The sequence below is a fragment of the Trichomonas vaginalis genome, chromosome II (genome assembly GCF_026262505.1).
Source record: "Trichomonas vaginalis G3 chromosome II, whole genome shotgun sequence".
In the NCBI taxonomy this organism is placed as follows: Eukaryota; Parabasalia; order Trichomonadida; family Trichomonadidae; genus Trichomonas; species Trichomonas vaginalis.
The window spans coordinates 8152441-8177742 of NC_067204.1; the positions used below are offsets into that span (position 1 = coordinate 8152441).

General features: G+C 33.0%; 16 protein-coding genes and 3 pseudogenes across 19 annotated transcripts, besides 3 other annotated features; 14 read left to right on the top strand and 5 right to left on the bottom strand.

Moving 5' to 3' along the window:
- Positions 1-11: 11 nt before the first annotated feature.
- On the top strand, positions 12-563 carry TVAGG3_0506210 (integrase core domain containing protein family; the record flags this gene model as incomplete). The annotated part of the gene is made up of 1 exon (XM_051236791.1): positions 12-563. One exon carries the CDS (start codon positions 12-14, stop codon positions 561-563), a length of 552 nt encoding a protein of 183 aa, XP_051094615.1.
- A 256-nt stretch (positions 564-819) lies between these two features.
- Positions 820-1379, top strand: TVAGG3_0506220 (organellar and viral DNA polymerase type B; the record flags this gene model as incomplete). Its single annotated transcript, XM_051236792.1, has 1 exon — positions 820-1379. A coding segment is annotated over one exon (560 nt), but the record flags the coding sequence as incomplete, so codon positions are not given.
- Positions 1380-1428: 49 nt separating this feature from the next.
- TVAGG3_0506230 (organellar and viral DNA polymerase type B) lies at positions 1429-1764 on the top strand (the record flags this gene model as incomplete). The annotated part of the gene is made up of 1 exon (XM_051236793.1): positions 1429-1764. One exon carries the CDS (start codon positions 1429-1431, stop codon positions 1762-1764), a length of 336 nt encoding a protein of 111 aa, XP_051094617.1.
- Positions 1765-2722: 958 nt separating this feature from the next.
- Positions 2723-3415, top strand: TVAGG3_0506240 (KilA, N-terminal/APSES-type HTH, DNA-binding family; the record flags this gene model as incomplete). The annotated part of the gene is made up of 1 exon (XM_051236794.1): positions 2723-3415. One exon carries the CDS (start codon positions 2723-2725, stop codon positions 3413-3415), a length of 693 nt encoding a protein of 230 aa, XP_051094618.1.
- A 1353-nt stretch (positions 3416-4768) lies between these two features.
- Positions 4769-5633, top strand: TVAGG3_0506250 (organellar and viral DNA polymerase type B; the record flags this gene model as incomplete). Its single annotated transcript, XM_051236795.1, has 1 exon — positions 4769-5633. A coding segment is annotated over one exon (865 nt), but the record flags the coding sequence as incomplete, so codon positions are not given.
- A 14-nt stretch (positions 5634-5647) lies between these two features.
- TVAGG3_0506260 lies at positions 5648-7987 on the top strand (annotated as a pseudogene). Its single transcript has one exon. A coding segment is annotated over exon 1 (2340 nt).
- Positions 7988-8068: 81 nt separating this feature from the next.
- On the bottom strand, positions 8069-8926 carry TVAGG3_0506270 (uncharacterized protein; the record flags this gene model as incomplete). Its single annotated transcript, XM_001311246.1, has 1 exon — positions 8069-8926. One exon carries the CDS (start codon positions 8924-8926, stop codon positions 8069-8071), a length of 858 nt encoding a protein of 285 aa, XP_001311247.1.
- Positions 8927-8953: 27 nt separating this feature from the next.
- TVAGG3_0506280 lies at positions 8954-9156 on the bottom strand (annotated as a pseudogene). Its single transcript has one exon. A coding segment is annotated over exon 1 (203 nt).
- A 103-nt stretch (positions 9157-9259) lies between these two features.
- Positions 9260-9694, top strand: TVAGG3_0506290 (uncharacterized protein; the record flags this gene model as incomplete). Its single annotated transcript, XM_001311245.1, has 1 exon — positions 9260-9694. The coding sequence occupies one exon, from the start codon at positions 9260-9262 to the stop codon at positions 9692-9694; it is 435 nt and encodes a 144-aa protein (XP_001311246.1).
- Positions 9695-10510: 816 nt separating this feature from the next.
- On the top strand, positions 10511-11296 carry TVAGG3_0506300 (uncharacterized protein; the record flags this gene model as incomplete). The annotated part of the gene is made up of 1 exon (XM_051236796.1): positions 10511-11296. The coding sequence occupies one exon, from the start codon at positions 10511-10513 to the stop codon at positions 11294-11296; it is 786 nt and encodes a 261-aa protein (XP_051094620.1).
- A 256-nt stretch (positions 11297-11552) lies between these two features.
- Positions 11553-11765, top strand: TVAGG3_0506310 (kinase C-related family; the record flags this gene model as incomplete). The annotated part of the gene is made up of 1 exon (XM_001311244.2): positions 11553-11765. One exon carries the CDS (start codon positions 11553-11555, stop codon positions 11763-11765), a length of 213 nt encoding a protein of 70 aa, XP_001311245.2.
- Positions 11766-11814: 49 nt separating this feature from the next.
- TVAGG3_0506320 (uncharacterized protein) lies at positions 11815-12051 on the top strand (the record flags this gene model as incomplete). Its single annotated transcript, XM_001311243.1, has 1 exon — positions 11815-12051. The coding sequence occupies one exon, from the start codon at positions 11815-11817 to the stop codon at positions 12049-12051; it is 237 nt and encodes a 78-aa protein (XP_001311244.1).
- Positions 12052-12676: 625 nt separating this feature from the next.
- Positions 12677-12841, top strand: TVAGG3_0506340 (annotated as a pseudogene). Its single transcript has one exon. A coding segment is annotated over exon 1 (165 nt).
- Positions 12677-12921: a mobile genetic element.
- A 902-nt stretch (positions 12922-13823) lies between these two features.
- Positions 13824-14623: a mobile genetic element.
- Positions 14624-14731: 108 nt separating this feature from the next.
- On the top strand, positions 14732-15495 carry TVAGG3_0506360 (uncharacterized protein; the record flags this gene model as incomplete). The annotated part of the gene is made up of 1 exon (XM_001311242.2): positions 14732-15451. One exon carries the CDS (start codon positions 14732-14734, stop codon positions 15449-15451), a length of 720 nt encoding a protein of 239 aa, XP_001311243.1.
- Positions 15496-15882: 387 nt separating this feature from the next.
- TVAGG3_0506370 (protein localization) lies at positions 15883-16527 on the bottom strand (the record flags this gene model as incomplete). Its single annotated transcript, XM_001311241.1, has 1 exon — positions 15883-16527. One exon carries the CDS (start codon positions 16525-16527, stop codon positions 15883-15885), a length of 645 nt encoding a protein of 214 aa, XP_001311242.1.
- Positions 16528-17131: 604 nt separating this feature from the next.
- On the top strand, positions 17132-18362 carry TVAGG3_0506380 (uncharacterized protein; the record flags this gene model as incomplete). The annotated part of the gene is made up of 1 exon (XM_001311240.2): positions 17134-18312. One exon carries the CDS (start codon positions 17134-17136, stop codon positions 18310-18312), a length of 1179 nt encoding a protein of 392 aa, XP_001311241.1.
- Positions 18363-18639: 277 nt separating this feature from the next.
- TVAGG3_0506390 (negative regulation of mitochondrial outer membrane permeabilization protein) lies at positions 18640-19813 on the top strand (the record flags this gene model as incomplete). Its single annotated transcript, XM_001311239.1, has 1 exon — positions 19412-19813. The coding sequence occupies one exon, from the start codon at positions 19412-19414 to the stop codon at positions 19811-19813; it is 402 nt and encodes a 133-aa protein (XP_001311240.1).
- Positions 19814-19924: 111 nt separating this feature from the next.
- Positions 19925-23163, bottom strand: TVAGG3_0506400 (uncharacterized protein; the record flags this gene model as incomplete). Its single annotated transcript, XM_001311238.2, has 1 exon — positions 20302-22524. One exon carries the CDS (start codon positions 22522-22524, stop codon positions 20302-20304), a length of 2223 nt encoding a protein of 740 aa, XP_001311239.1.
- Positions 23164-23312: 149 nt separating this feature from the next.
- Positions 23313-24508, bottom strand: TVAGG3_0506410 (transcription-initiator DNA-binding domain ibd family; the record flags this gene model as incomplete). The annotated part of the gene is made up of 1 exon (XM_001311237.2): positions 23575-24423. One exon carries the CDS (start codon positions 24421-24423, stop codon positions 23575-23577), a length of 849 nt encoding a protein of 282 aa, XP_001311238.1.
- A 352-nt stretch (positions 24509-24860) lies between these two features.
- Positions 24861-25302: part of a mobile genetic element that runs on past the window's edge.

Genomic DNA, 25302 nt, shown 5'->3' on the forward strand with positions numbered 1-25302 from the left:
CCGAAGAAACAATGAAACATTTTCTCGAAGTATATAATTCCTCAACACATTCTACAACAGGACATACACCAAATTCAATGACACAACAACAAGAAGAAAAGTATATACAAAAGAAACGAAGCCAAACACAAAATATCAGAAATTCAACACAATTTACCCTCATTCCTGGTACAAAAGTTCGTGTAGTTCTTGACGACAAACCGTTGACAAAGAAACGTTTAAGGTTAAGTAGAAACTATTATATCGTAGACTCTACGCAAGGTAATGGATATCTTATAAAAGCTGCTGACGACTCTATTGCGTTTTATCCTCGTCATAAATTAGTTGAAAGTAGTAATGGCAAACTTGCTGAAACCATTGACGAAGCAAAGCGAGGAGTGGTTATTGAAATACTTGGCTACAACATAAACGATGACACTTATAAAGTAAGATATGAAGGAGGCGTTGAAGATGTTATACCATCTAAGAACTTGAGAGAGTCAAAGCCAACACATCTGGGACCATTAGAGCGGGAGTACTGGAAAGACAAAAATAAGCCAGAAAGAATAAGAAAATTCTTCTAAACTTTTTCATTAGATGTAAATCAGACATGAATGAGAACAGTCATGATATCATTAACGGTACCATTTATTTTAACATAAAGACGCAAAGCGGCGAGGACGAAGTCCATGAACAAAAATATAATTTAGGTGAAGAGGTGAGATCTCACCCGTTTTTTCACCTGTTTTTTCACCCTCGTGAATTTTCATGAATTTCCTTAAGATAGAAAAAATAAAGTTAGTTTTATTTTTATTTATTTTTTTATTTTGTATAAAAGATATGATTTCAACAATCGGCACAACAACAATTCAAGCCACAACTACAGCACCAAACTCGCTAGTCATGAATCCTACGTCAATGTTGGTAGAGATGAAAAGCTTTATTCCTTCTTCATATACTTTTGAAACAGAAATCCAGAAGATAAAGCAAGAACTTTTAACAAGTAATTTAGACTGTAGTGCGAAAGATGAAACAAATGAACAGTATCTTTATGAAATGGAGGACCTCATCGACCATTTGCCTAAACTACCTGAAATTCAGCAGCAAAAACTAACTATTCCTGAATTCGACGAAATTGAAGTCAAAGCAACTGACTCAGTAGAAATTAAGAAATTCATACGTAAAGTAAATTATGAATTCCTTGGTTTTCATTGCAACCATAAAGTTATGGACAAAGATTGCGACATGGTTTATAAAAATATTTCTGACCTTTACAAATCCGAAGAATTTAAGACATACGATAACTTTGTTTCATTAGTTGCAAAATGTGTATGGCAGATAAGAGATAAAGATAGAAGAGGTAAGGTATGGAATGAACAGATAAAACCAGCAGCTTTTGAGTTAAAGAAAACCATTGACGCCTTAGTTGTTCTAGCTGGTTTTATTTCAATGTATAACGCAAAAACGATGCCGCAATGTTCAAAATGTAAAGCAGCAATAAGAAAATATAACTACTCAGTCAAAGAGATAGAAAGAATGCGAAACGACTATGCAGACTTAAAGAAAGAAGCAGAAAAGCCAGCAGAAGATAAAATGGATATGTTGACATTTCTTAATAAAAACTATCCAACAGCAGAAGATTTCCTTCTGTCTGACGTCAAGAAGAAATATAAAGAAACCTTCGGCATTGTTAAAACTTTTGATGTACTAAAAGAAGAAATAGAAGCTACGAAATTGTTTAGGATTTCAAATATACATCGTACAATTCATGTAAAACGCTTGTGAAAAATTAGGTGAAAAAACAGGTGAAAAAACAGGTGAGATCTCACCTCTTCACCTCAACATTATTTTTATTGAATTCAGCACAAAAATAATGAATTTCATTAGTTATTTTGTATGTAAAGACAGTAATGACAAACATTGAGTTTGAAACAGTTAGAAAGATAGACAATGACACCAAAGTGGTTAGAATAGGTGATTTAAACGTAAGATACTCAAAGAAATACAACAAATATTCTTTGTCAGACATTATATCTCCATCTGGAAAGAAAACAAACGACTGGGTTAGAAATGCTTCAACTCAGAAAATTTTGACAAGAAATCCTGAGCTTATGATATCAGTAGCATTTCATGGAACAAGAGCATATCTTATAGACAAAAGTCTTATACCAATAGTTTTGTTATGGTTAGACCCAGTTGTTGGATATAACTTCATAACATATGGTTCATTCGATACGGAACGTTGCAGTGAAGGCTTACTTTACATCGTTCAGAAACCGAAGGACTTCAACACAAAAAGATATAAGATAGGAAGGACATATAATATAACTCAAAGATATGACAGTACAGTCAATAGAGTCAAGGTTGTGTTTGTTAATGATATGAGAGCTGCTGAAACAGAACTGCTTGAAGTTTTTGAGAAAATGTATGGTGCTCCCACGAAAGGTAAAGAAACGTTTGAAGTAGATGAGATAGATAAAGCTATAAAATTATTTGACGAAGTTGCTGAAAAATACATGTAAAGCGTTTATTTTTGGTCTTTTGTGAAAGTCAGAAAATAAAGTTAGTTTTATTTTTATTTATTTTTTTATTTTGTATGTAAAGACAGTAATGACAACATCAGAGAACACAACAACAGTTATAGTCCATGAAGCTATAAATGAAGAATACGAATACATACAGTATAACAAACAGTTCGCTCATTCGTTCGGTCAAAGACGATATGTACCAAATGCAAAGTATAATGAATGCTCTTCGTTCTACAAAGCAAGCATATCATTGGTTTGAAAACCAACAGACAAAAGAACTTTTAGAAGAATTTCCTCATATGATTGCTTCCCTCGGAAAACCGAGAGAAGAGATTCCGTACGAAAATCGCAAGAATTTGGCTCCTGGTTTGAAAGGTTATTATGTTCATAGACTTTTAGTAAATGCTGTAGCAATGTGGGCTTCACCTCGTTATGCTTGTTATATTTTCATGATGTTAGATGAACTATATAAAGCAGAACGTGGAGAGATGGAAAAGAAACTTCAAGCAAAAGATGAAGTCATTGAATCCAAAGACAAAAGCATACAGAAAAGAATACCGCGTTCAGTACCAAAAGGAAAGGAAAAGAGTTATAGGTATATGATTTATACTGAAGAGTTGGAGAAAGAAGAAGATAAAGATATGGTTATGTTGCATTTAGTCAGAAGAAACAACAAGAGCTTTTATGACTTAGCTAAAATATATAAATCTGACAGAAACTGGTTCTATCGTGAAAACTTACCGATTTCAATGACACCGAATGAGCAAATAAAGGAAATTGTCAAAAATACTCTTCCTCAAACACACTATGACATCAAAGGTTGCACAATACTTACATTCAAAGAAGACTTAACATTACTGAAGGAAAAAATAACAGAATATTTCGATAACTTCAAAGAGGAAGAATAAAAAAATCTAAGCTAATTTTATTTTTTTATAAAATTTTATCTCATATGAAAGAACATGAATTTAGAATATTCGGAACTCATGACAGAAGAAGAGAACGAACAACATGTAAAAGATTATGCAAAATTTCTGAAGGTATATAAAGCTTATGAAAAAGCGTATGAAAAGTTTATACATTGGGGAATTGTTGTAAAATATCGATATGAAGACTAACCAAAAATATATTTTTGCTTAAATAGCTTCAGGGTCTATTTCTTCAACCATTTCACTTCCTTCGTCAATGTCAATAGAAGCTTCTTCAACCTTTGGTAAGAATTTCTGTATAACATCTTTGTTCGTTATTGTCTTCAGAGATGAAGGATAATATTTCACATTTGTTTCACCCTTCTTATATTCTTTCTGTTCGGAAAGATTTAAAGCAATACTGAAGAAGTCAATGTTAGAGTTCTTTATGACAGTATAATGAGTATCTTTGACATTCACGAAGAAACTCTTTTGTTTCAAAACTACTGCTAACTCTGTGAAGTATAACGTTTGCGGTCAATGACGATAGCTAATGGTCTGACATACTGACCAAACTTAGATTCTTTCACAAACTTCTTGTTAAAGATAACATTAACATTTGAAGCATTATTGAACTCATTCTTGATGGCAGTAGCGAGAGCATTGTATGAAAAGAACTTGCAATCTTGCATGTGTTTCATTAAAATAAAAATATTAAATTATTTTGAAAAATAACTTAAAAAAATCTAATCTAATTTTTTCAAAAAATATTTTTTTTATTTCCTACTAAAGATGTATCGGAAGTTGTCTAAGTTAGAACACTCGGAAATAAAACAACTTCTTACAGAAGCTAACATAGATGTTGCAAAACATTACGCAACAAACAAAAAAGCACTCGCTGACTTCATTAAAGACTATAATGGTGCAATAAGTTATGATAGAATTCATGAGTTCATAAAGCCGCAACGCGGCGAGGACGAAGTCCATGCAAGAGCATTTCCTTTAAATGACGTTGCTATTGACTTATATCATAGACGTTCAGTACCTCATGAAGTAAGAAGAGAAATGTTTGACATAACAAATGCAAACGTTGGTGAAACAAGAAGAAGAGACGACACACTGAAACAACAGAGAAGAGAGATGTTTAAGAGCGCTATAGAACAAGTTCGCAAAGCTAACGATGTCATTCGTTCCATTGACGACAAACCAAAAGAAGGTGAGAGATGGTTAAAGAAAGATGAAGAGAATAGGAAGAGAAATGTGAAGTCAGGCAATAGACTCATTGACTTTAACATCGAAGCTTTAGATGAACCAAACAGAGACTACTTACACAAACATTTCGGTAAGGTTTTCATGAGACTCTTAGAGAAAATTAAAATAAACTCACAACAGAGATGGATGGTATGTTATAAACTTGGTGGAAAGTATGAATGTTCTACGTTAAACCTCAATAATATTGGAACATTACTACATCAGCTCTTGAAGGAGAACTTTATATCAGAGATAGAAGCAAATGCTGCAGGTATTGTTGAAATGCACTATGACTTCTTCTTGACAAACATAAAGAATCTTACCGAAATAAAGATGTATGATTTAACAGAATATGAAGGCTTAACGATGTCAGATGTAAAGAAAGGCAAACCAAAAAAGAGACCATATAGAGATGAAAGCACACTGACAAATGACCAGAAAGCCATTTTGGAAGCTCTTAAGCAAACAGGAAACCCAGCACTTATAGAAAGCTTTTGGAAAGATAATGGTGAAAAGAAGTTTTATAAGAAGAGAAGCGGTCAGTTCTGGAAGTATCTTTGCACATTACCTATAAATCTTGAGCGCTACCAAATCTTCAATGAACTGAACAAAAGAACTGCAACACTTATGACAGAAGACAATTGTTTCGTTTATGCTTGCATTCAGGCTGGAGTAGATGGAGAGACTATTGACCACATGAGAGAAGTCATTCGTGTTAGAGACTTTCCTCAAAGTAAAGTACAAGAAATTTCTGACGCAACAGGTATAGCATTTAATGTTACCATTGGTTACTTCAATGACTCAAGACATAATGAAATAAAGAGATACATACCAAAAGAATGTGAAACTGTTAGAACTATTGACTTACTTCTTGTTGAAGACCACTACATGCTAAATGAAAGATTACCAATGACAACATATTTCGTCAGAAATTACAAAGAAATTCTCAAAGCTTGTGGTGGAATGAACATTGAGAAACAAATGAAGATTTATACAAAGAGAGAAGATAAATATGTAGTTCGTTATGATAGAACAACACCGTTATGGGATGTTATGAAAACATTGTGGGAGTGCAAATATTTCGAACCTATTTCTTATGGAGAACTTTTCACATATACGACTGACTTATATAAACAGAACCTTGCACCATTTAAAGATTTGACATATGCTCCAAAGTATTGTGTACAACTGAAGAAGAAAGCCGAGTCAAAAGAAGTAAATAAAAATAAGTGCAAGTTCATTCCTGAGCACGTTTTCTTTGCTGACTTTGAGTGCAGTACCGATGGCTTTCATAAAGCTTTTAACATATGTTACGACAGTGAAGATGGTTCAGTGAGTGAAAGCATTTGGGGTCAGAACTGTGCAACAGAATTTTTGGAACGACTTCCTGACAAGAGTTTAATATATTTCCATAACCTCAGTTATGATATAAACTTCATCTTAAGACACATGACAGAAGTGAAAGGAACTCCCATCATTAAAGGTTCACGAACAATGCAAATAACTGGCTTATATAAAGGAAGGGCAATTATTATAAAAGACTCTTACAGTGTTATAAATAAGAAGCTTAAACTATTTCCTGCTATGTTTAACTTACAAACAGGACCGAAAGAAGTATTTCCATATAACTACTACAGCAGTACTTTGTTAGCAAATGACAACAGAACTGGTGTCATTTCTGAAGCATGTAAGTTTATCCGGGATGCAGATACGTTCATGAAAAACATAGATTCCATCAAAGGTTGCAGAATAGATGAGAACCACTTCGACTTAGAAAAGTATAGCACATTTTATTGCAAACAAGATGTAAGAATTTTAAGAGAAGGTTTTGTTAAGTTCCGCAATGACATATTGAAAGAATTTGATTTAAACGTTTATGACTACGTTAGTATTTGTTCAATTGCTAACAAATTATTTGAGAACAGAGTGTACTTCCCGAATGGAAATTTATATGACCTCTCAAATAAACCAAGAGAATTTATTTCACGCTGTATTCAAGGTGGAAGATGTATGCTGTCAGATAACATGAAACAAAAGAGAAAGAGAAACTCATTGCTGACTTCGACGCTGTTTCATTATACCTTCAGCTATGCAAGACTTTATACTTTAGAAGGTATTACCGAAAGTTATTGAAGAAAGAAATGTTAAGCACAGAGTATCTCATGAGACATTTATTCGATGACGACCAAAAGGAACCCATTGGTGAAAAGTTTATGTCTGGCTTCTTTGTTCTCATTAAGATAACAGAGATTGGAATACATAGACACTTTCCTTTAATAGTTTGTGACCCTGAACTAAATCCAGAACTTAACGTTCCCAGAAGTTCAAACACTTGCTGTTTAATGTATGTTGACCATATAACATTACAAGACCTCATAAAATATCAAGGTGTCAAATGTGAAGTGTTGCAAGGATACTATTACGATGGAAACAGAGATATTAGAATAAGAGATGAAGTAAAGAAGTTGTTTGAGTTAAGGTTAAAGTATAAGAAAGAAGGAAATCCTTTGCAAGAAAATATAAAGCTCATTCTGAACAGTATTTATGGCAAAAACTATTCTATCTCCTATTGAGTCAAAAATAACCATAGTAAATGACAAAGATGCTATAAGATATGCCATCAGAAACTACAACCATATAGTGAAGTTCGAAGGTTTGGATGGTTCAGATAAAACTATTTTCAAGCTAACGAAAAGCATTTGCAGACACTTTAACTTCTGTCCACTTGGTGTTAACATTCTGTCTATGTCGAAGAGAATAATGTGTGAAGTATTCTGTACTGCTGAAGATATGGGAATGGACATCTTTTATAGCGATACGGACAGTATGCATCTCTACAATGAAGATATCCCTCGTTTAGCTGAAGAGTTTGAGAAACGTTATGGAAGAGTTCTCATTGGTAAAAACCTTGGTCAATTTCATAGCGACTTTGCAGAAATCACAAAAGATAAACAAAGTTTAGCATACAAGTCAATATTTTGTGGAAAGAAGACTTACATAGACTTACTCACGAATGATTTAAATGAAGTTGCATTTCACTGCAGAATGAAAGGCGTGAAGCAAGATGTTATTGCTTTAACCGCTAATGAAATGTTTCCTGACTCTGTTCAGTGTTTCTATGATGAAGATAAAGGTTTAATGGTTCCGCAAGGAACATATGACAAAGACTCTGAGTTCAGTTTAATGAAACTTTACAAAGCACTTCATGATGGTCAAGAGATTGGATTTGACTTATGTAAGTCTTCTAGTCCTTGCTTTGCTGAAAAGTTTAACTTCTCAATAACGACTAAAACAAGCTTTATTCGTAAGTTGAAGTTCTGAGGTCATTTATTTTTGTCAGCAATGAGGTCATTCGTGATAAAAATAAGCCGCTAGCGGCAAGGGCGAAGCCCATGTGGTCATTTACAATACTGCGATGGTAGAGTTTAAGAGTTGTGCTTCAATGTAGAGACAGTCCTTATGGTCTGGAGGTAAGAACACTGGTGCTTTATGGTCATGAGTGGAGAACATGTCTATCCAAAACTCACGATTGAAGCCAGTTAATTTATAGTATTTAGGATTTGGCAGTGGTGTAGTTCTTGTATGACCAATGAACTCATTTTCAACTCCCTTACTTAAGTTTGAATATAATATAGCTTGCTTTCTATCCCAAATGCCTGGAAATCTAATTTCGGAAAAATCATTTTTCCTCGGAAGCATTGCATCATAATTGAAAACATTCTTGAAATCATCACTTGGTTCAAAGATTTGAAATCTTATACGTAATGGATTTTCTTTCTTTTTAGCGACTTCATTGAATGGTGAGAATACAATGAATTGACAGTCATGTGTTCCATCTTCATTTGGTACAAACTCGTAATGAAAAGCTATTAATCTTTCTACAATTCCTTCTTCTTTCAGTTGTGCAAGAAACTCACGTAAAGGCTGTAAAGTTTGTACTTCAATGTTAAACTTCTTTTGAAAATTTTCGTAAAATGTAATTATACAGTCTTCTAACGTTGTATCGTCTTTAAAGTATTTGTATATGTGAATGTTTTGGGCGCTTAAAGACTGTTCGTCATTTTCTATCTCGACTTGAAGTATAAAGTCAACCTTTCTGAAAGCACGTGTTATATACATATTTGTTATGCCAATGTACTTCTCTTCATTTATGTTCACAATCCAGTCTGTTGGAAACTTAAACGTTACTCTGTTCCCCTTTATTTTGACGTCAGGGTTTTCACTACTGAACGCAACAGATAAAGGTATTTGTCTATACATTTAATTCGGATAAAAATAAACCATTTACTCTTTCTTTGCTTTTGCTTCTTCTCTAGCTTTTGCTTCAGCTTCTTCTCTAGCTTTCTTCGCCAGCAAACGTGGGTTCTTTTGTCTTCCAGCAGCTAATGCAGCAAGTTGTTTTTCACTAAGTTTTCTCTTTGGTCTCTCTGGCTTTTATTCTTGTTTTTGTTCCTTCAGTTCGGATAAAATTTGCTCACGAATTTCTTTCTTCAATGCTTCAACATCTATAACCCCTTGGGTCTTGTCCGTAGGGCTTGTCTGAGTCATTTGACTGCAGATAAAAAACAAAATTAAAACTTTAACCGATGTAAAATGAGCTTGTCAAAATCAGAGCGAGAGTCTATTATATTAAATGACGCAAGAGGAATACAACATCCTTTCTATTACGTAAGTCAGAGTAAAGATGGTAAAATATACGTAAGAAAAAGAAAGGTTCCATTAGCGAATGCAGAAAGCGACAACATTAAGGTGCATGGCAAGGGTGAAGTCCACGAAGCCCATATAAAACCTTCTGTTCAAACTGAGCCACCAATAGAACCAGAAGAAAAGAAGCCAGATGTACTTTCAATAACGAACCAAGAGCTTATTGCAAAGTTCGTGAATTTCATTGAAAAACAAACCGAGTCAAAGAACCCTGACCCACCAGTGAAAGAAGTTGAGACAAAAGAGAATGTACAGTTCATTGAAAATGTCAAGAAACAACTTCCACCACGAATGCCAAGAAGAAGAGTGAGAATAATGAAGTAAATAGATATTTTTATCTGAAGTAAATACATGCAGAACGAACAGCTAAACGAATTTACTCCAGCAGAGCATATTCATCAGATTCGCTCATATTTCGATATCATAGACAATGCAGTTCAAATTGGTGACACTAATAGAAAATATTCTGACGCAAAGATTCCATCACAACCTGGAACTGCTAAAGATAACACATGGGTAACATTCAATCTCTCACCTCCTGGTGAAAATATGTTGGACCTTTACAATACATTCATTACGTATAAAATGGAAGGTCAATTTATTGTAGATAAAGAAATTGGTTCAGGTTCCAATAAAACAAACCCACCAGGATTTTGGATTGGTTTCGATGACGCTTTCTATGCAGTTGCTGGATATCAAATCCTTGCAAATGGTCGTATCGTATATTCTCAAGACAACGCAAGAGAAGAAGCGTATATAACTTCAAACTCACAAACTACCGAACAAATAAAGAAAGTAGATGTTTTCTCAAAGACTCGACATGAAGATGTATGGAGTCATTCGGGAACATGCAGAACAGGACAAATTGTTAGTGGGCCGATTACAGCAGGAAAATCATTTGATTTTAAGCTTCGTTTAAGAATTCCTGTTAGAAGATTCCTTCCATTAGAAGCTATTCGATTTATTCCAGCTTTTGCAGGAAACATTCAGCTTAAAGTAAAGTTCAGTAGCGACGCCTTACAATGTACATCTATATCTGTAAATGATATCATTGCTTTCAATCCAACTCTTAAAGTTGCATTTGCTTCAGATTCAAATCCACCGACAAATAAATTTGTTCCATGGAATGAACCATTCACTATGATAACGAAGGCAGTAGAAGCTAGTGGAACAGTTACTATTACAACTGTAACCCAGCAACTATTTCGAACAAAGATGGATTTTAATGAATGTTTCATTCATCCAAAGTCATTCTCTTTAGACCCTAACATTTATACAGAACTTGTAGAACATTATACAAACGAGGCTTTATGTTTTCCTGTTAAAGTTATGGATTGGATTCCTATGGACGGTTCATTCTCAAAGAATACAGATAGTTCAAGTGCAACATTTACAGCAGCTTATACGCCTATTAATGTTAAAAGTATTTGGGCACTATTTAGAAAGAAAGACAACTATTATGTTAATTTTGAGAACCCTAAGTTTAAATATCTTCAGCTTTCCATGGGAGCTTATGGAAATATGCCTGCAGAACCCGAAAAATCATATGGACCTGTATTTTATGAAATGGTTGCGAACACCTGCAATACAAACAATGATATGATAGGATTTAATGAAGATGTTATGAGGTCATTGGTGGATGATGGTAGTGTGGAACATAAATGGGATAGCTATGACAACACACATTTCTTATGTGGTTTTCCAACAGAAGTGGACTTTTGCTTCCAGCAAGGTCAAACATCTACTGCTCCAATAACATACAAATTGTCTGTTAAAGGACCTATTGAACTAGCAACTGAAAACGTACCAAAGCCACTTATTGGATTTATGAGGGATTGTTGCTTTGCCATTCAGGTGCGTGCTAATGGCATCCCCATAATAAGATTAGATGACTATAACTTAGCTACGGACGACAGTGAGGAATAAAGGATGAACGTTTATTTTTAAAGCTTAAAATGAGTTCTTCATCAAGCTCTCGTGAACCTTCACCATCTATGAAACAAACTTTACCAAACGATTATGGAGCACCTATTGAATATTTCTTACGAGCTGCGCAATGGCAAAGAGCAGTCTCACCAAGGTTAGGTGTTCACCAGCTCCTGTCAAAAATAGCATTTGGTCAAGTCCTTATATAAGATATGGTCTCCCACTAGGTTTGCTAGCTACAGCAGGAGCAGTTATGATGTTGAAAAGAAATAAAGCAAATGTTGTAAATAATACTGAAGTAGCTGAAGTTAAACAAACTCCAACACCTTCACAAGCAAAACCTTCAATGACTCCTGAACCTATGGAAGTACAAACTCCTGTTCAAAAGTCAACTCCTAAACCGACTCCAACATTTAAACCAGAACCTACTCCTCAAATAAATCGTAAAACTCCTGCGTTTCCTTACTGAAAAAATAACGTTATTTTTTATTTAATATTAAAATTTTTATTTGATTGAAATGACAAATAAAGTCACTGAAGCAATGAAACAAAAGTTTTTGGTAGAATACATTAAATCAGGAACTATTCCAGAAGGTTTTTACATTCATACTATGAAGGATGGTAGAGTTCAGTTTAGAAAGATAAAGCAACCATTAGATAGAGAAGGTATATTAAGGAAGATTAAACTTCATGAGGACAACATTGCTGAACTTAAGAAGAAGTTAGAAGAGTTGGAGAAAGGAAGAGAGTTATAAAGCAATGAATTCAACAGGGTGAAAAAAGAGGTGAGATCTCACCACTTCACCTAAATTTATTTTTGTGCTATGTTTTCATACGTGTGAGGGTGGTGATATCATTAATTTTTAAGTTTATTTTTTATTTTACTGAAAATTTTTATTTGGATGTAAATGACAGAACAAAAGCAACTCATACAAATCGAAAAATATAACAAACATACATTTAAACATTTATTCTTCCTTCCTGAGTATAACATGTTCTTTCAAATACATCCGAGACCAGTTGACTATACATTGACTGTGTATAAAGATTGTCATGGTAGTTTTATAAAAACTTATGATGATGAAGGTAAGTTAACAAGACTATGCATTTCAAAACTTGAGAAACTTTATGACTTCAAGTATGACTACAATAGAGTTAACATTGACGATGAAGATATAGAAGAAAATTTATGAGAACGTTTATTTTTTCATTAGTGAGTTCGTTAGTGAGGTGAAGTGGTTGGCGGCTTTGTAAATATTTAATGTTAAGTTAGTGTTGTCGTTTGTGTTGTAAAATATACGTTAGCGGTTTTGTAAAGTGTCAAATTCACATATAATGGGTAAGTAGGTGCGCAGTGCCACAGTACCCAACTAACCCATACTAACTAAGAGAGCTGAAGGACGCGAATTCGCGAGTCCAGATGATCTTGAAAATTTTGTAAGAGAGCAATTTGAGCAATTTTCTCATGATGATTTAAAGCGTGTCTTTGAAGCCTGGATCGATCGCTGCGAACGCGTGATTGAATCCAATGGTGATTATATTTAAATAAACTTTATATATATGTAACTTGTTTATTTCTATTCGCAGTATTCAGGTTTGTGCTAAACACACCTTTGGACACCCTATATTTTTGTCAAATGTTTCGCTTTCAATGAATACAATAAATGAATCTTTGTCATCGTCCATAATTGATCTATATATTGTATTTTTTTCATGAAGATCTAATGTATAATTTCCATATAATTTTTGATCTCGATAACTGATTGGAAATCCATATTCCTTATTAAAGAAGTATTGTAAAGCTTGATGTTCCAAAAAACCAGGTTTTATCTGAAATTCTTCATAAAACATTTTGAAAATGAGCCAATATGATTTCAAATATCTATTATTAAATCTATATGCGTGAAAACTGGACGGAAAGTTTCCCTTTGGTAAAATATTTGTCTCAATAGCAATAGTTTTCAGCTTTTTATAAATTTCTTTTATTTCTGTGATATTTGTTGTGTTAATACGCGCAAAAGATGATATGATTTCATGATGGTTTCGAAATCTTTCTGTCAACTCTTTGTACATGAGTTTGTTATCTTTCTCTTCACTCATTAATTTGAATTCAAATAGCAAAGTCGTAAAAAAGTCGAAAACTTAAAGTCGTAAAATAAAATTTTCAGAATGCACACGAAAACAATAAAATCCTTTTGAGTAAAAATGTTTTAATGTAAAAAACTTCCAGGTCTCGCAAATGAGTACGCTTAAATTTACAAATTCACTCAAATCTCAATTTGAAAGTATCTCATTAATGCCAAGTATTATATTAATTGACATATAGAGCTTGGTTTTCTGATCTAAATCTCTTGATCGGACAGAAAATTAAATTTGTTCAAATTTTCCTCATAACTTCATCATGACCTTTGCGAATACCAGCGTTTAACCAAAAGATTATTATAATAGCTTATATAGCTCAATGTTGGAAGAGTAATGATGTTAATTGCAAACTCGGCAATTTTGAAGGCAAAACGCCTGACTTTTTGGCAAACCCAAATTTTAGCTAAAAGTGACAGGGAAAAAAACGTTTAGTATTAAAAAAAAGACCGATGAGAGCTTCGTTCGAAATATAGAGGGAACTGAGAATGCGCAACCATTCTCAGGGAATATTGGATGCTATTCCCGTTCCCTCTGTATGGAAAATTGAGGTTTTCAAAGGGAGTTAAAATAATATCAAATTTATACTAATTTACTTCAAAATACAAAAGTATTTGACAGCTAAAATTAGTTACTTTAGCAAGCCTATCAATACCCTTTTACGATTATTGTTACTTTTTCGAAATAAAAGTAAAAACAAATTTATACTAATTTACTTCAAAATACAAAAGTATTTGACAGCTAAAATTAGTTACTTTAGCAAGCCTATCAATACCCTTTTACGATTATTGCTACTTTTTCGAAATAAAATAAATTTATTATCAAAAACCTTTTTTTTTCTTAGTAAAAATAAACGAAATTTTTTACCTTATGAACTTTTGATGGAAATATGCAAATTTAAAATAATAAAGAAAGCCGCGAGCGAAGCGATCGGCTTAGTTCGAAGATTTTGATTCAAATCTTTGCTGATCTGTAATTCGCGGAAGCCGCGAGCGAATCGAGCGGCTTAGGTCTAAGATTTTGATTCAAATCTTTGCTTATATTCCTTAAATTCTTTATGAAACTCGCAACAGTTCCATAAAAAATTTTAAATTCTAAACTGTCGAAATTACCGATCGGGAATCACACCCTTCACGGGTGTGTCACTTTTTACAGGCGTGTCACTTTTAGCTAAAATTACCCCTACTCTGACTTTTTTATTAATTGCGTCTGCAGATAGATGAGCTTTATTATTTCTAATAACATTTCAACAAAAGGTTCTCGATATAAAATATTTTTTTTTTATAAAAATTTGAAATGGAAACTTGGGCATTTAATGTTGGATGCGGATTAATTGCAAGTGCTCCCGTTGCAGCAGGACATTTCATATTAGGTAAACAAATGCGTTACATCGTTCTTGCTTGGCTTTGCGCCTTTGTCGCAACAATTGTTTTAGTTCTTTGCTCACTCAGTGCATTATTCATTAAAGAGAAATATGAAAACGCATGGAAGAATGCAAGATGGTACACTCTTTTGTACTGCGTTCCTTTCGAAGCAGTTGGAAAATGTTTAATCAAATTCTTTGCTTGCCGTCAATCATTCTTACGCTACCCATCTAATCGTGCTTCTATTGGTTTAGCATGTGGTATCGGCTTTTCACTTGCTCATATTCTTTGTTTATATTATCCAATGTTATTCGATCAATCACTCGGTATTGATATTACAGAAAATCACTCCAAGCGTTTTCCAAATGCTCTCGATTTAGCAATTGGATATCATGCTGCCAGCGTTTTCCAAATCGGTGTTTCACTATTTTTACTCAGATTCGCTAACTTGAACATTTTCATAGCCGGATTCTTAGTCATGGCTGCTCAATTTGGCTTTAGCGCTATTTCTATTATACAAGAACCCTACGTAAAGGATCCAATCATGGTTGTTATCGGTTACTTAGTAGCATTAATGGGTGCTTATTCTTACAGATCCATGAAATTTGAAGAACTCGTTAACCAGGACGATAAAGTTCAAGTCGATGATTAATTTTACTTAAAATATGTTCTTTTATGCTCGAAATTGTAAATGGGTTATTTATATCTATTTTTTCATATAATTTAACATTGAAAACATCAATATTAAAAATCAAAATCATATTTACGATTCTATATCAAATATAAATAGTAGACTGAGGAAATAATAAGACAAATATATAATTTTTATTAGAATTAGACCAAAAACTTGATGTTTATTGAAGGATTTCCAAATAATTTTCTTTGTTAAACGAAATTAGGAGCTGTTTGTATTACGTTATTCGATTTTAGGATGAAATGAAAAGAAAGAATTAATATATAACGTATTTAATAAAGAAAAATTATTAATGACATTATGAAATTTGAATAATGATCAAAAATGTGTATTGCGTAGTTAGTTTAAGACAATGAGAGTAGGTATTTTTAATATATAGTATTATTAGCTTATTGCGGAGCTAGATTTTCGAGTAATGTTGGATCAAGTCCCTCATCAATCATCTTCTGACGGAACGCGATAAGAGGAACGCGAATCTTGAGATATTTAAGGTATGGCGCGTATCTTGGGTCGTTTCTAACATCATTTGGATCTGCTTCTGGTTCCGCATTTTCTCCTTCAGCTGCTTGTCCCTCACCCTCAGCAGCCGCTTCACCTTCTGCTGGAGGAGCTGCACCGTCTGGTGGCGGCGGTGGTGGTGGAGCTTGACCATCTGCGCCAGCGCCAGGCGGTGGAGGTGGTGGAGGTGGAGCTGGGGCTCCATCAGCGGCAGGAGGTGGTGGAACTCCTGCCTGTGGAGAAGGTGCTGATGATGGAGGTAAAGGTTGACCAGGAACAAAACCAAGACCTTTAACGGATTCAAGCTTGCTTTCTAAAATTTTTGTGAGAATTTCGATGTTATTTATTCTTTGTGAGACTTCAAGAAGTTTCATATCGCATATATTGCTAAACCTGTTCAAAAAATCAACTGTTCTTTCTGTAAATTGGTTAATACTGGCCATGATACGTGCATGACCTATTGACTCGACGTTGCGATAGTCTAAAGCACCATCCATCTCGTCAAATTGCGGTTTGTCAGAATTTTTTTGATCCATTTTTCGCATTTTCTTGATGTTATTTATGAATGAAACCTATGGTTTTGAAAAGCATTATATTTGATGAATTTGTTTTTATCATTAAAAACTGTATAAATATCATTGCCATCTGATCCAAAGGATAATTAAATTGATTAGAACGAAATCATGCATATGATAATGCAATACGTATTAAATAGGGCATTGTTTTATAGTTTATCATTGGAAAACTTCATTGATATCAAATATTCATATAAAAAAATATCATATTACCTATTCAGTATAATAGTTAATCCATATAATAATAGTACTTGCATTGAGTTACTGTCTTGTTATCCAATATCTAATATTTTGGATAAGTTTGACATTTACTTAAATTGCATGCTATTGTTAATAGATCTAGTAATATATGGTATCATATATGATTTCTCTGATAGATGTTTTGTGTTGAAATTGCAATTATTTTGAAGATAAAAAAATTAACTGATGATTTTTAGTCATAATGTGAATCCAAGCATCAATTAGTCAATTATTCATATTTTTATATCCCTTGGATACTGAAACTTTGTTGAATTGATTTTTTGTTGAAGGTTGTTGAAATTGTCACTTTTCCATCTCTGATGAAAGATGTTTAGTTTGGAAGAATTAGAGAAGGTTCAATTGATTATTTGCTGTATTTTAGCTATTTTTGCCGAAATTCTCTATATAATGACTTGTTCTTCTATTCATTCAAAAATTTCAATTCTTGATTCGAAATCACATTTAAAATTTACAGAATTTAAGCACAAAGTACCATCATACAACTATACAAACGCGTGGTACAAGAATCAGTATAGTAACTACTTTACTTACAGAGATTATTCTAAATGTCCATCATGTAACTATCCAAATAGAACAACTTCTCCTATAAAGAGCACTCCTTCAGATGTAATCCTTGTTTATGCAATCAAAGGAGTAAAAAATTTGATTTTGTTTATTCGAACTCTCAGACACACTGGAAGTCAAGCATCTGTATTCCTTTTTGTTGACACCGAGGCATATAACACAATAAATGCAGAAACAAAAGAAGTTTTAGATAAATGCGGAATGAATATTATAGATATGGGAAAATTCCCTGAATTCGATATTTTCTCCGCATTTTCAATGGGATTTGTTGCGATGCACAACTTCCTGCTCTCAAATCAGAAGTATATAAGAAATGTCTTAATTGTTGACTTATATGACATAATTTTTCAGAGTGATCCATTCACTCATTCCGGCCATATGGAGAAACTTGAATTTGTATCGCAAATGAACTTTTATAACAGTAGTGATACAGATAGAGAATGGATTTCGTTTTATAGAGACTTTGATCCGAAATGGAATGATTCCCTTATCATTAATAGTGGCCAACTTATTGGTTCTTGCTATAATGTTCTCCAGTTTTTAGATCTTTACTTAGAATTTTTTGATCCAAGTGATTACTATAGCGTTCGGACAACGGATCAAGCGTTTTTCAATCTTTTGTTCCTCACCAAAAAGATTGATGAAAGGAAAATACCTTATATCATATATAAATACGATGCATACTCAAGAATCATCGTTACTTTGGGCCTTGAGCCTAGAGAGAGAAAGTTAGGATATGTTAGGAAGTATAAAATGAAAGAATATGTCCCAATTATCCATCAATATTACAAAGTTCCAGATTTAATTTACAGTATATTAGATTCTTGCAAAAGAGAAACGAATAGATGGATTAACTACACTAGTGGATTCACAGATGAGGATATAGAAACATATGAAAAAGGAATTCGATTATATATATAAATATTTTTTTGTTTTTTGTTTAAACTATTGTTAATATTACTTAGGATTGCATTACTAATATGATTATTATATTTGGTTTAGTGTAATGAAAACGCGGTCAAATGAAATTTCTGATTTGAGACAATCATGATGTATTGGTGTGTAATGATATTTTTGAGTATCATTCCATAAATCAGATCAACTTTCTGTGATAATTTCTATTGATTTTATAAAAACGTGACAATTTTGAGAATGCGAATCTGAAATATTGTTATAAATTGGATAGTATGATAATTATTTTGAATAAAATTTTTATCGTATTTGCCAATATTTTCAGAACAAACTCTTCAAAATGTCAGAAGATACAGCAGCGGGCGATTTTGGAAAGAAGAGGCGAGTTTTTTATTTGATTGGTTGTATTTTTGGCACTCTACTATCCTATTACGTTAGATTATTCATTAGTACTCAAAATATAAAAGGCTGTGATAATTTTCACAATCCCTGGTTCGCAACACTATTTATGTCCATAGGAATGGCTTATAGTAACATTATTTATCTTGTAAAGAGTCATAGATCAAAAGATCCCGATCCGAAATTTAGAAAGATACCATTATACCAATATTTGCATGCATTATTACCTGCATTGTGCGATATAATATTTTCATTCTTGTATATAGCTTCAATAATTCAGAATGCCGCATTGAGTTCAGTTATTGTCAGAATTTTTGTTCTTTTCTTTGTAATCATTTTTGAAACACTCATTATGAAGAGGAAATTGTATAAGTATGTAATATTTTCTATATCTCTCATAGTAATTGGTCTTGTAATTTCTGGAATTGGAGTAGGGTTTACATTTTTCAAAAATCCCAACAATCAAGGTAATATTTGGATTGTAATTGCTTTACAAATAGTTGCCCAAGCAGTTTCTGCTTTTAAAGCTATTAGAGAAGAAACATTACTTCAAAACAACGATATTACGCCAGTTTGGCTATGCGGAATAGAAGGAATGTATGAGTTATTAATTATACTCTTCATGATATACCCTATTATTAACTTTATTCCTTCAAAATTTGCAAAAGATTATGTATTCAAAGAAAATTTATGCAGTTCATTCAAAATAATGTTCAAATCGAATATGCTAATTATTGCTTTCTTCCTTTATCCATTTCTTTCCTGTCTTTTTAATATATCTGTACTTGGAACAGAATTCATGTTTAGTGCTGCAAAATACTTAGTTTTAGATATAGTTGTTTCATCAACAATGCAATGGGTACTTGATTTGATACTTTTCTATTCAACTAATGGAAAATTAGAAACAGAACAGCAATTCGGAACCAAGTGGGATGGCTATAGCTTTATTAGACTTATTGGAGTCATTATACTCGTTATTGGGGCCATATTCTACATCAAACTAATGAGATTAAAATGTTTTGAATACGAAGACCCAGATGTATCTGTCTTCAAGACGAATAATGATGATGAACGTTATGAACTTGATTCATTTAGAATGAGTATTGTTTAATTTATTATGATTTGTTTTTTGTTTATTATAAATATTATATATAATAGTAATTATTAGTGAAAAAACAAAAAATGAACTATCTATGAAGGAAATATTATTTCTTTAGTCTGAGAATTTTCCTAAATCAAGAGATAGATACACAACAACAAAAACTTTTTTTTTTCAATAAGACAGCAACATCAAAGCCAAATGTTTCGAGGAATATTCAAAAGGAAGACATAGTATATAGCAAAGGCCAACTTCAAAAAAACTTGTTAGAAGGAATTGCGCTAACCATATCAACGAGAACTTCTTGTCTTCTCACAAAAAGAAAGTTCGTAGTTACTTTCTACAAATTATGATTCCATTTTGTTAATGCAATGAACAGTCATTTTGCTTTATCATCACTGCAATTAATGAGAATGTTAACAAATGTTAGAAATCTTTGACAAAGATTATGAAAGAGAAAAAAATAAAGTCTTGAATTACTCTAAAAATAAAACAAACATTTAATACAACAATTGTGCAAGTCTAATTCTCTCATAGAAATCACGCACATTAACATGGAATATCTTTGTAGAGCAGTGTCCGCCAATCGATTGATCGAACTTAGTTTTAGCTGCTTTGAGAGATTTAGCTTGAACTTCATCTCCGAATTCAAGTAATTTCATATAAACATTCTCGTAAATTGCAGAATTATCAGCGAATTCCAACGCAACGAAAGGAATCAAATCTTCTGTATTTGTTGGTGCTGAAAAATCCTTTGATGTTAATTTCAAAGGCATGATCAAAGAATTTTCATGTAAGAAAGAAATCATATCATCCATCTTCATTGGCTGGTTCAAAGACTTCTTCAGCCATTTGTTATAGAGTTTAGCAATATCAGATGAAGCCATTCTGTCATCTAACTTCGACATAAATTGTCTGAAATCAGAAAAGTTGTTGATTTCTTCGCATCCGATTTTCTTCCAAAGTTCTTTGATGTTATCATCCATGCTTTGGCTTTCTTCTCCATAAATAGCTGCAAGATAATCCAAAATACCATCTAAATCAGTAATTGGCCGATTTCCAAATCCAAATGAACCACTTGTAGCAATTTTAGTGATTCTTTCAGTGTAAAATTTGAGAATTCTTCCGGAACAAAGCTTCTCAAGAACTTCTTTGCCGGCTTGTGTTGCCGCAGCAATAGGAACTGCACAAACTTGCTTTTCATTCATCTCAAATTCGCTGAACATTGGTCCTGGATTGGCTTTTTGAATCATAGAAATGGAATACAAGTAAAAGTGGAAGGCATCAATGCGAAGAGGATGATCTGATAACTGTAGGAAGCGCTGAAGATATGCAAAGTGGCTGGAAGGTTCGTAAGTGCTGTTCATAAGAGTTCCGATGAAATCTAATAAAACCCTTTCGGCTACGGTCCGATGGCCAAAGATTTGAAGGAAGGAGTCAAAACAGAACTCAAATAAGTCTTTGGAATACATCTTTTGAGGACCAAATGATGCTAAATTTGTCAAATAATCTGAATAAATAAAAACCATTGCAGCTTTCAGCCATTTTTCGTTACGAATCTTTGGTTCTGCATCTTTTGGTAATGTGATAAAGAACTTACTATAGTAAACCCTATAATTTTTCTTTGGAGAAGACATTTGATCTAAATAATGCTCCAAAGACTTAAGTGTCTGATCAATATACTGGAATGATGGTTTGTTTTGATCGGAAAGCTTAATTTGAATCTCTCTGAGTTGAGTATTCATATCATCTAATTCATAAACAAATGGATTAACAACAGATGACGAATTTTTCTCATCATAGACTTTAATACCTAATTTCTGCTTGATATCATTAAGTTCTAACTTCAAAGCTGCTCTTTCTTTTATTTGAACATCAATTTTTTCTTGAAGTGAATCGAATTTACTTACATCTCGCTCTGCGTTCTCTTTTGAACGCTGCTTTTCTTCGTTATATGCCTCTTCTATTGTTTTAAGCCGAGATGCACAAAATTCTAAATCAGTTTTAAGGAATTGAACGCGATCCTTGTGGCAATTGAGGATATATTCACGTTCTTGTTTATGTAACTCGATCATTTTTGAGAAAAGATCTTGATTTCTCTTCCAAATTACAGCAAATAATCTTCCTCTTTCTGTACAACAAATTGAAACCTGCCTAACAAGCTCATTGAATGCAACAGAATACCAATGTTGCGCGTTCGTAACTACATCAATCGGATTTTCGGTTGACTCGAGATTTTCTGCCAAAACAGAATTTAACCATTCTCCAAGTAATTCGACTTCTCTTTTTGATGTTGTGCTTCCAGAGTGGAAGTGCATCTGTCTCCATTTCTTTAGTTTAAGTGGTTCTGCTGCTGTAGAAGGGCGTTTATTAATTGTTAAAAAATCTGTGTTTATTAATTCTTTCTTTGTTGAATATGATCCAATTTGGGCTGTTGTAGGTCTTTGATTCAATGCAGCTAAATCTGAATTATTTGCTTGTTTTTTATCTAAAATCGAATCGTTTGTTGCAGTTTTTGGTCTTTTTCTGATAGTAACATGGTCTGTTGTTTTTGCTCCTTTGCTTCTGTTCACTGAACTCTTCTTATGTGCCGTCGATCTATCAGATTCGAGTTCAAATTCTTTAACATTTATATCTTTTTCGGATATTTTAACAGAACTCGGTCTATTAGCTAATGGTAACTTCTTTAATGACTCTAAATCCTTCCCACTTTTCTGAGTCATCAAAAGAAATGAAAATAAATTGCAATTGTTTACAAATTGTACGTTACTGAATTGTTGATTCGATTCATGCTTCAATCAATATAATACACTTATATAATGTAGAAGGATCGAACTAGGAACGTTTAATTGAAGATGTCTGTACGAGAGATTCACGAATTGTTGGAATTTTTACAAAAAATAATCAAAATCAGATTCTCTGAACGAAATGTTAACACCCGTTTATCCACTTCCAAAATAGCAAGCTTTGTTAAAGATAAACATTTGTTGAATAATCTTTTGTTCAGCTCTATTGAGCATTTTTGCTAAATTCTTTACTAATCCAATAATACAACTTCCTTCCTTGGAATCGTTGGATGTGATATTATTATGTTAGTATTAGAATCAAATAAAGAAATGTCTTAATTGAGTTGATGAATCAATAAAAAGGTGTTTTGATGTGGCTGTCATACTGGGTACACTTAAAATTGGCTAGTAATATATCATGTGAGAAAAGCATTGATAAATTCCGCAAGAAATTACGATCTGAAATTTTTCATTATTGAAGATTTTCGTATATCTCATATTGCATTCTTATAAGAAATTGTTAAGAATGAAAAACCTTTAAAAAGAAATGAGTTATTATAATAACGTTGATATCCACAATATAATGATATGAGAATGATGATCGGTCTATTAAGGATAAAAGAATCTGCAACTATCAATGCAATTTAGAGTACATTGGTTAAAATGAATCATAATTTGATATTTACTTATGGAAATAAAAGCAAATGATAAAAAGAAAAACATGTACTAGTATAAAGATCAAACAAAATTTATTAACAATAAGTTCGCGTGGCCTAAAGCCGGAGAAGTTGAAAAGATATAAACAATTTTTCTTCAAAAGATGCATGAAACTAAGGTAGTGTTTTGTTGGTTCGTATAGTTCCGATCTATACAACTGACTTCACTGCTAAGTTGTATACGTTCGGAATATTTTTTTTTCTTTTTTTTTCTGAGATTTACAAATAAATAATAAAAAAATTTTTTTTGTGAGCGGAAATTTTTCTTCCTTCAATCTATGTCAAACCAACTGCGTTCTGTAGAAATCGATTCGCCGAATATAAAGTCAGTATCATGAGAATCACTAGGAGTTTGGTAGAATGCATCGTCGAAAAGATTATAAAATCCGTCATCTAAGACAGGAGTAGATAGAGGTCTAGGTATTGCTGGCTTTGGAGGTTCAGGCCGAATCTGTTCTGAAATAGGAGGAATGGCGAAAAAGTCTGCTTGAACCCTTGGTAAACTCGATGGTACGAGAAGCATATTTGTATCCGCTTCCCTTGGCGGCGGTCTGTAGTCCATGTTAATAATTGGTGTTGGGAATGGCGCTCTCTGTTTGTTGATTGGTTGTGGATTTTTTGGAATCGGTGTAGGATTTACTGTATTCAGTCTAAATGACAGAGGAACTGCTGATGCTTCTGCTTGACGCAATGTCCATTGTCTGATTACTGGGCCATTGTGTTGTAATGCTGGCAATAATGATCCTATAACTTGCCTAACTCTGGTTTTAGAAGATATATAACCTAGGGATTGGAGTCCGTTATTGATACTTGACTTGCACCGGCCTACAAGATATTTTAATTGTCGTGTGTTTACGCAAACATAAGAACCGCCAAAATAAATTCCACATACTATACTTCGAATATCCTGTTGATCGGGTCTCCTATCTATGTATTCGGAGATCCTCATGAGATCTTTCTGGAATGACGCTTGGTGCCTATTCTTCGAAGGAACATTTTCCCCAAGAAAGCTGCTTCTCAGTTGCTGGAACGTTGTCTGGTCATCTTGGCTTAACATGTCCCAGTAAACAGCTGGTGGCTCATGATCTGGCTCATCGATAAGGGTATTGTCAGCGCGCATCTGAAATTTTAATATATCGTATGTAGTATACAAAAATAATCGTCATTTGTCAGAAAAATTAAGAATAATAAAAAAATTATGTTTGTACTATTTGAATCATCTTTGAGATGATAATTGTTTTCTCTACCCATCATTTTTGAGATTTTTTTCTAACGTTATTCTTTCATTTTCTGAAAAGTTGTTACGCATTTATTATTCGAGCTTCTTAATTCATTATTGATAAGTTTTTTTGGAAATCTTATTATGCATTGATTCGTTAAAAAGTGACATTTTCCATGCGGATCGGATTTTTGGTATTCAAATCTCTTATGCCGTGGGATATAAAGTTTCTGGCTTTTTGCGCTTAAAGGCTGGTGCTTGGGGAGCTGCCAGAGCCAGATATATGGGAAAATAATTTTATATTGAGTTTATAATAGACTTAATTACTTCACCAAATAAATTGGAGACTACGAGACACTAACGTATAAATAGTACCTCATAGTCTCCAATTCATTTTAGAAATAAGATAAACTTTCTCCGAATAATTTATCATTCGGACATAGTTTCTCTATTTTCTAATAAATTTTGCTACATGTGAGGATCTCGCCCGAATGCAGCTCTTGGTAGGTAGCAATTTATAGTTAAAAAAAATAGAAACATAATCTATCACTTTGGCAAAGAACTACAGTCTTGGAGACACAGAAACTGAAACATCTCTTAGCAGACTCCAGTTCTCGAATGAAAACTTAGAAACTTTGAGGAATTTCATTGACAATTCGACAAATGGTTTAAACTTTTTAATGAGAGATGTTCAAAATCAGATATGTGTTTGTATTGGATGTCTCATAATGAGTATTCCTCTCTAAAATGATAAAAAAAAAATCAATTTGGAAACATTAT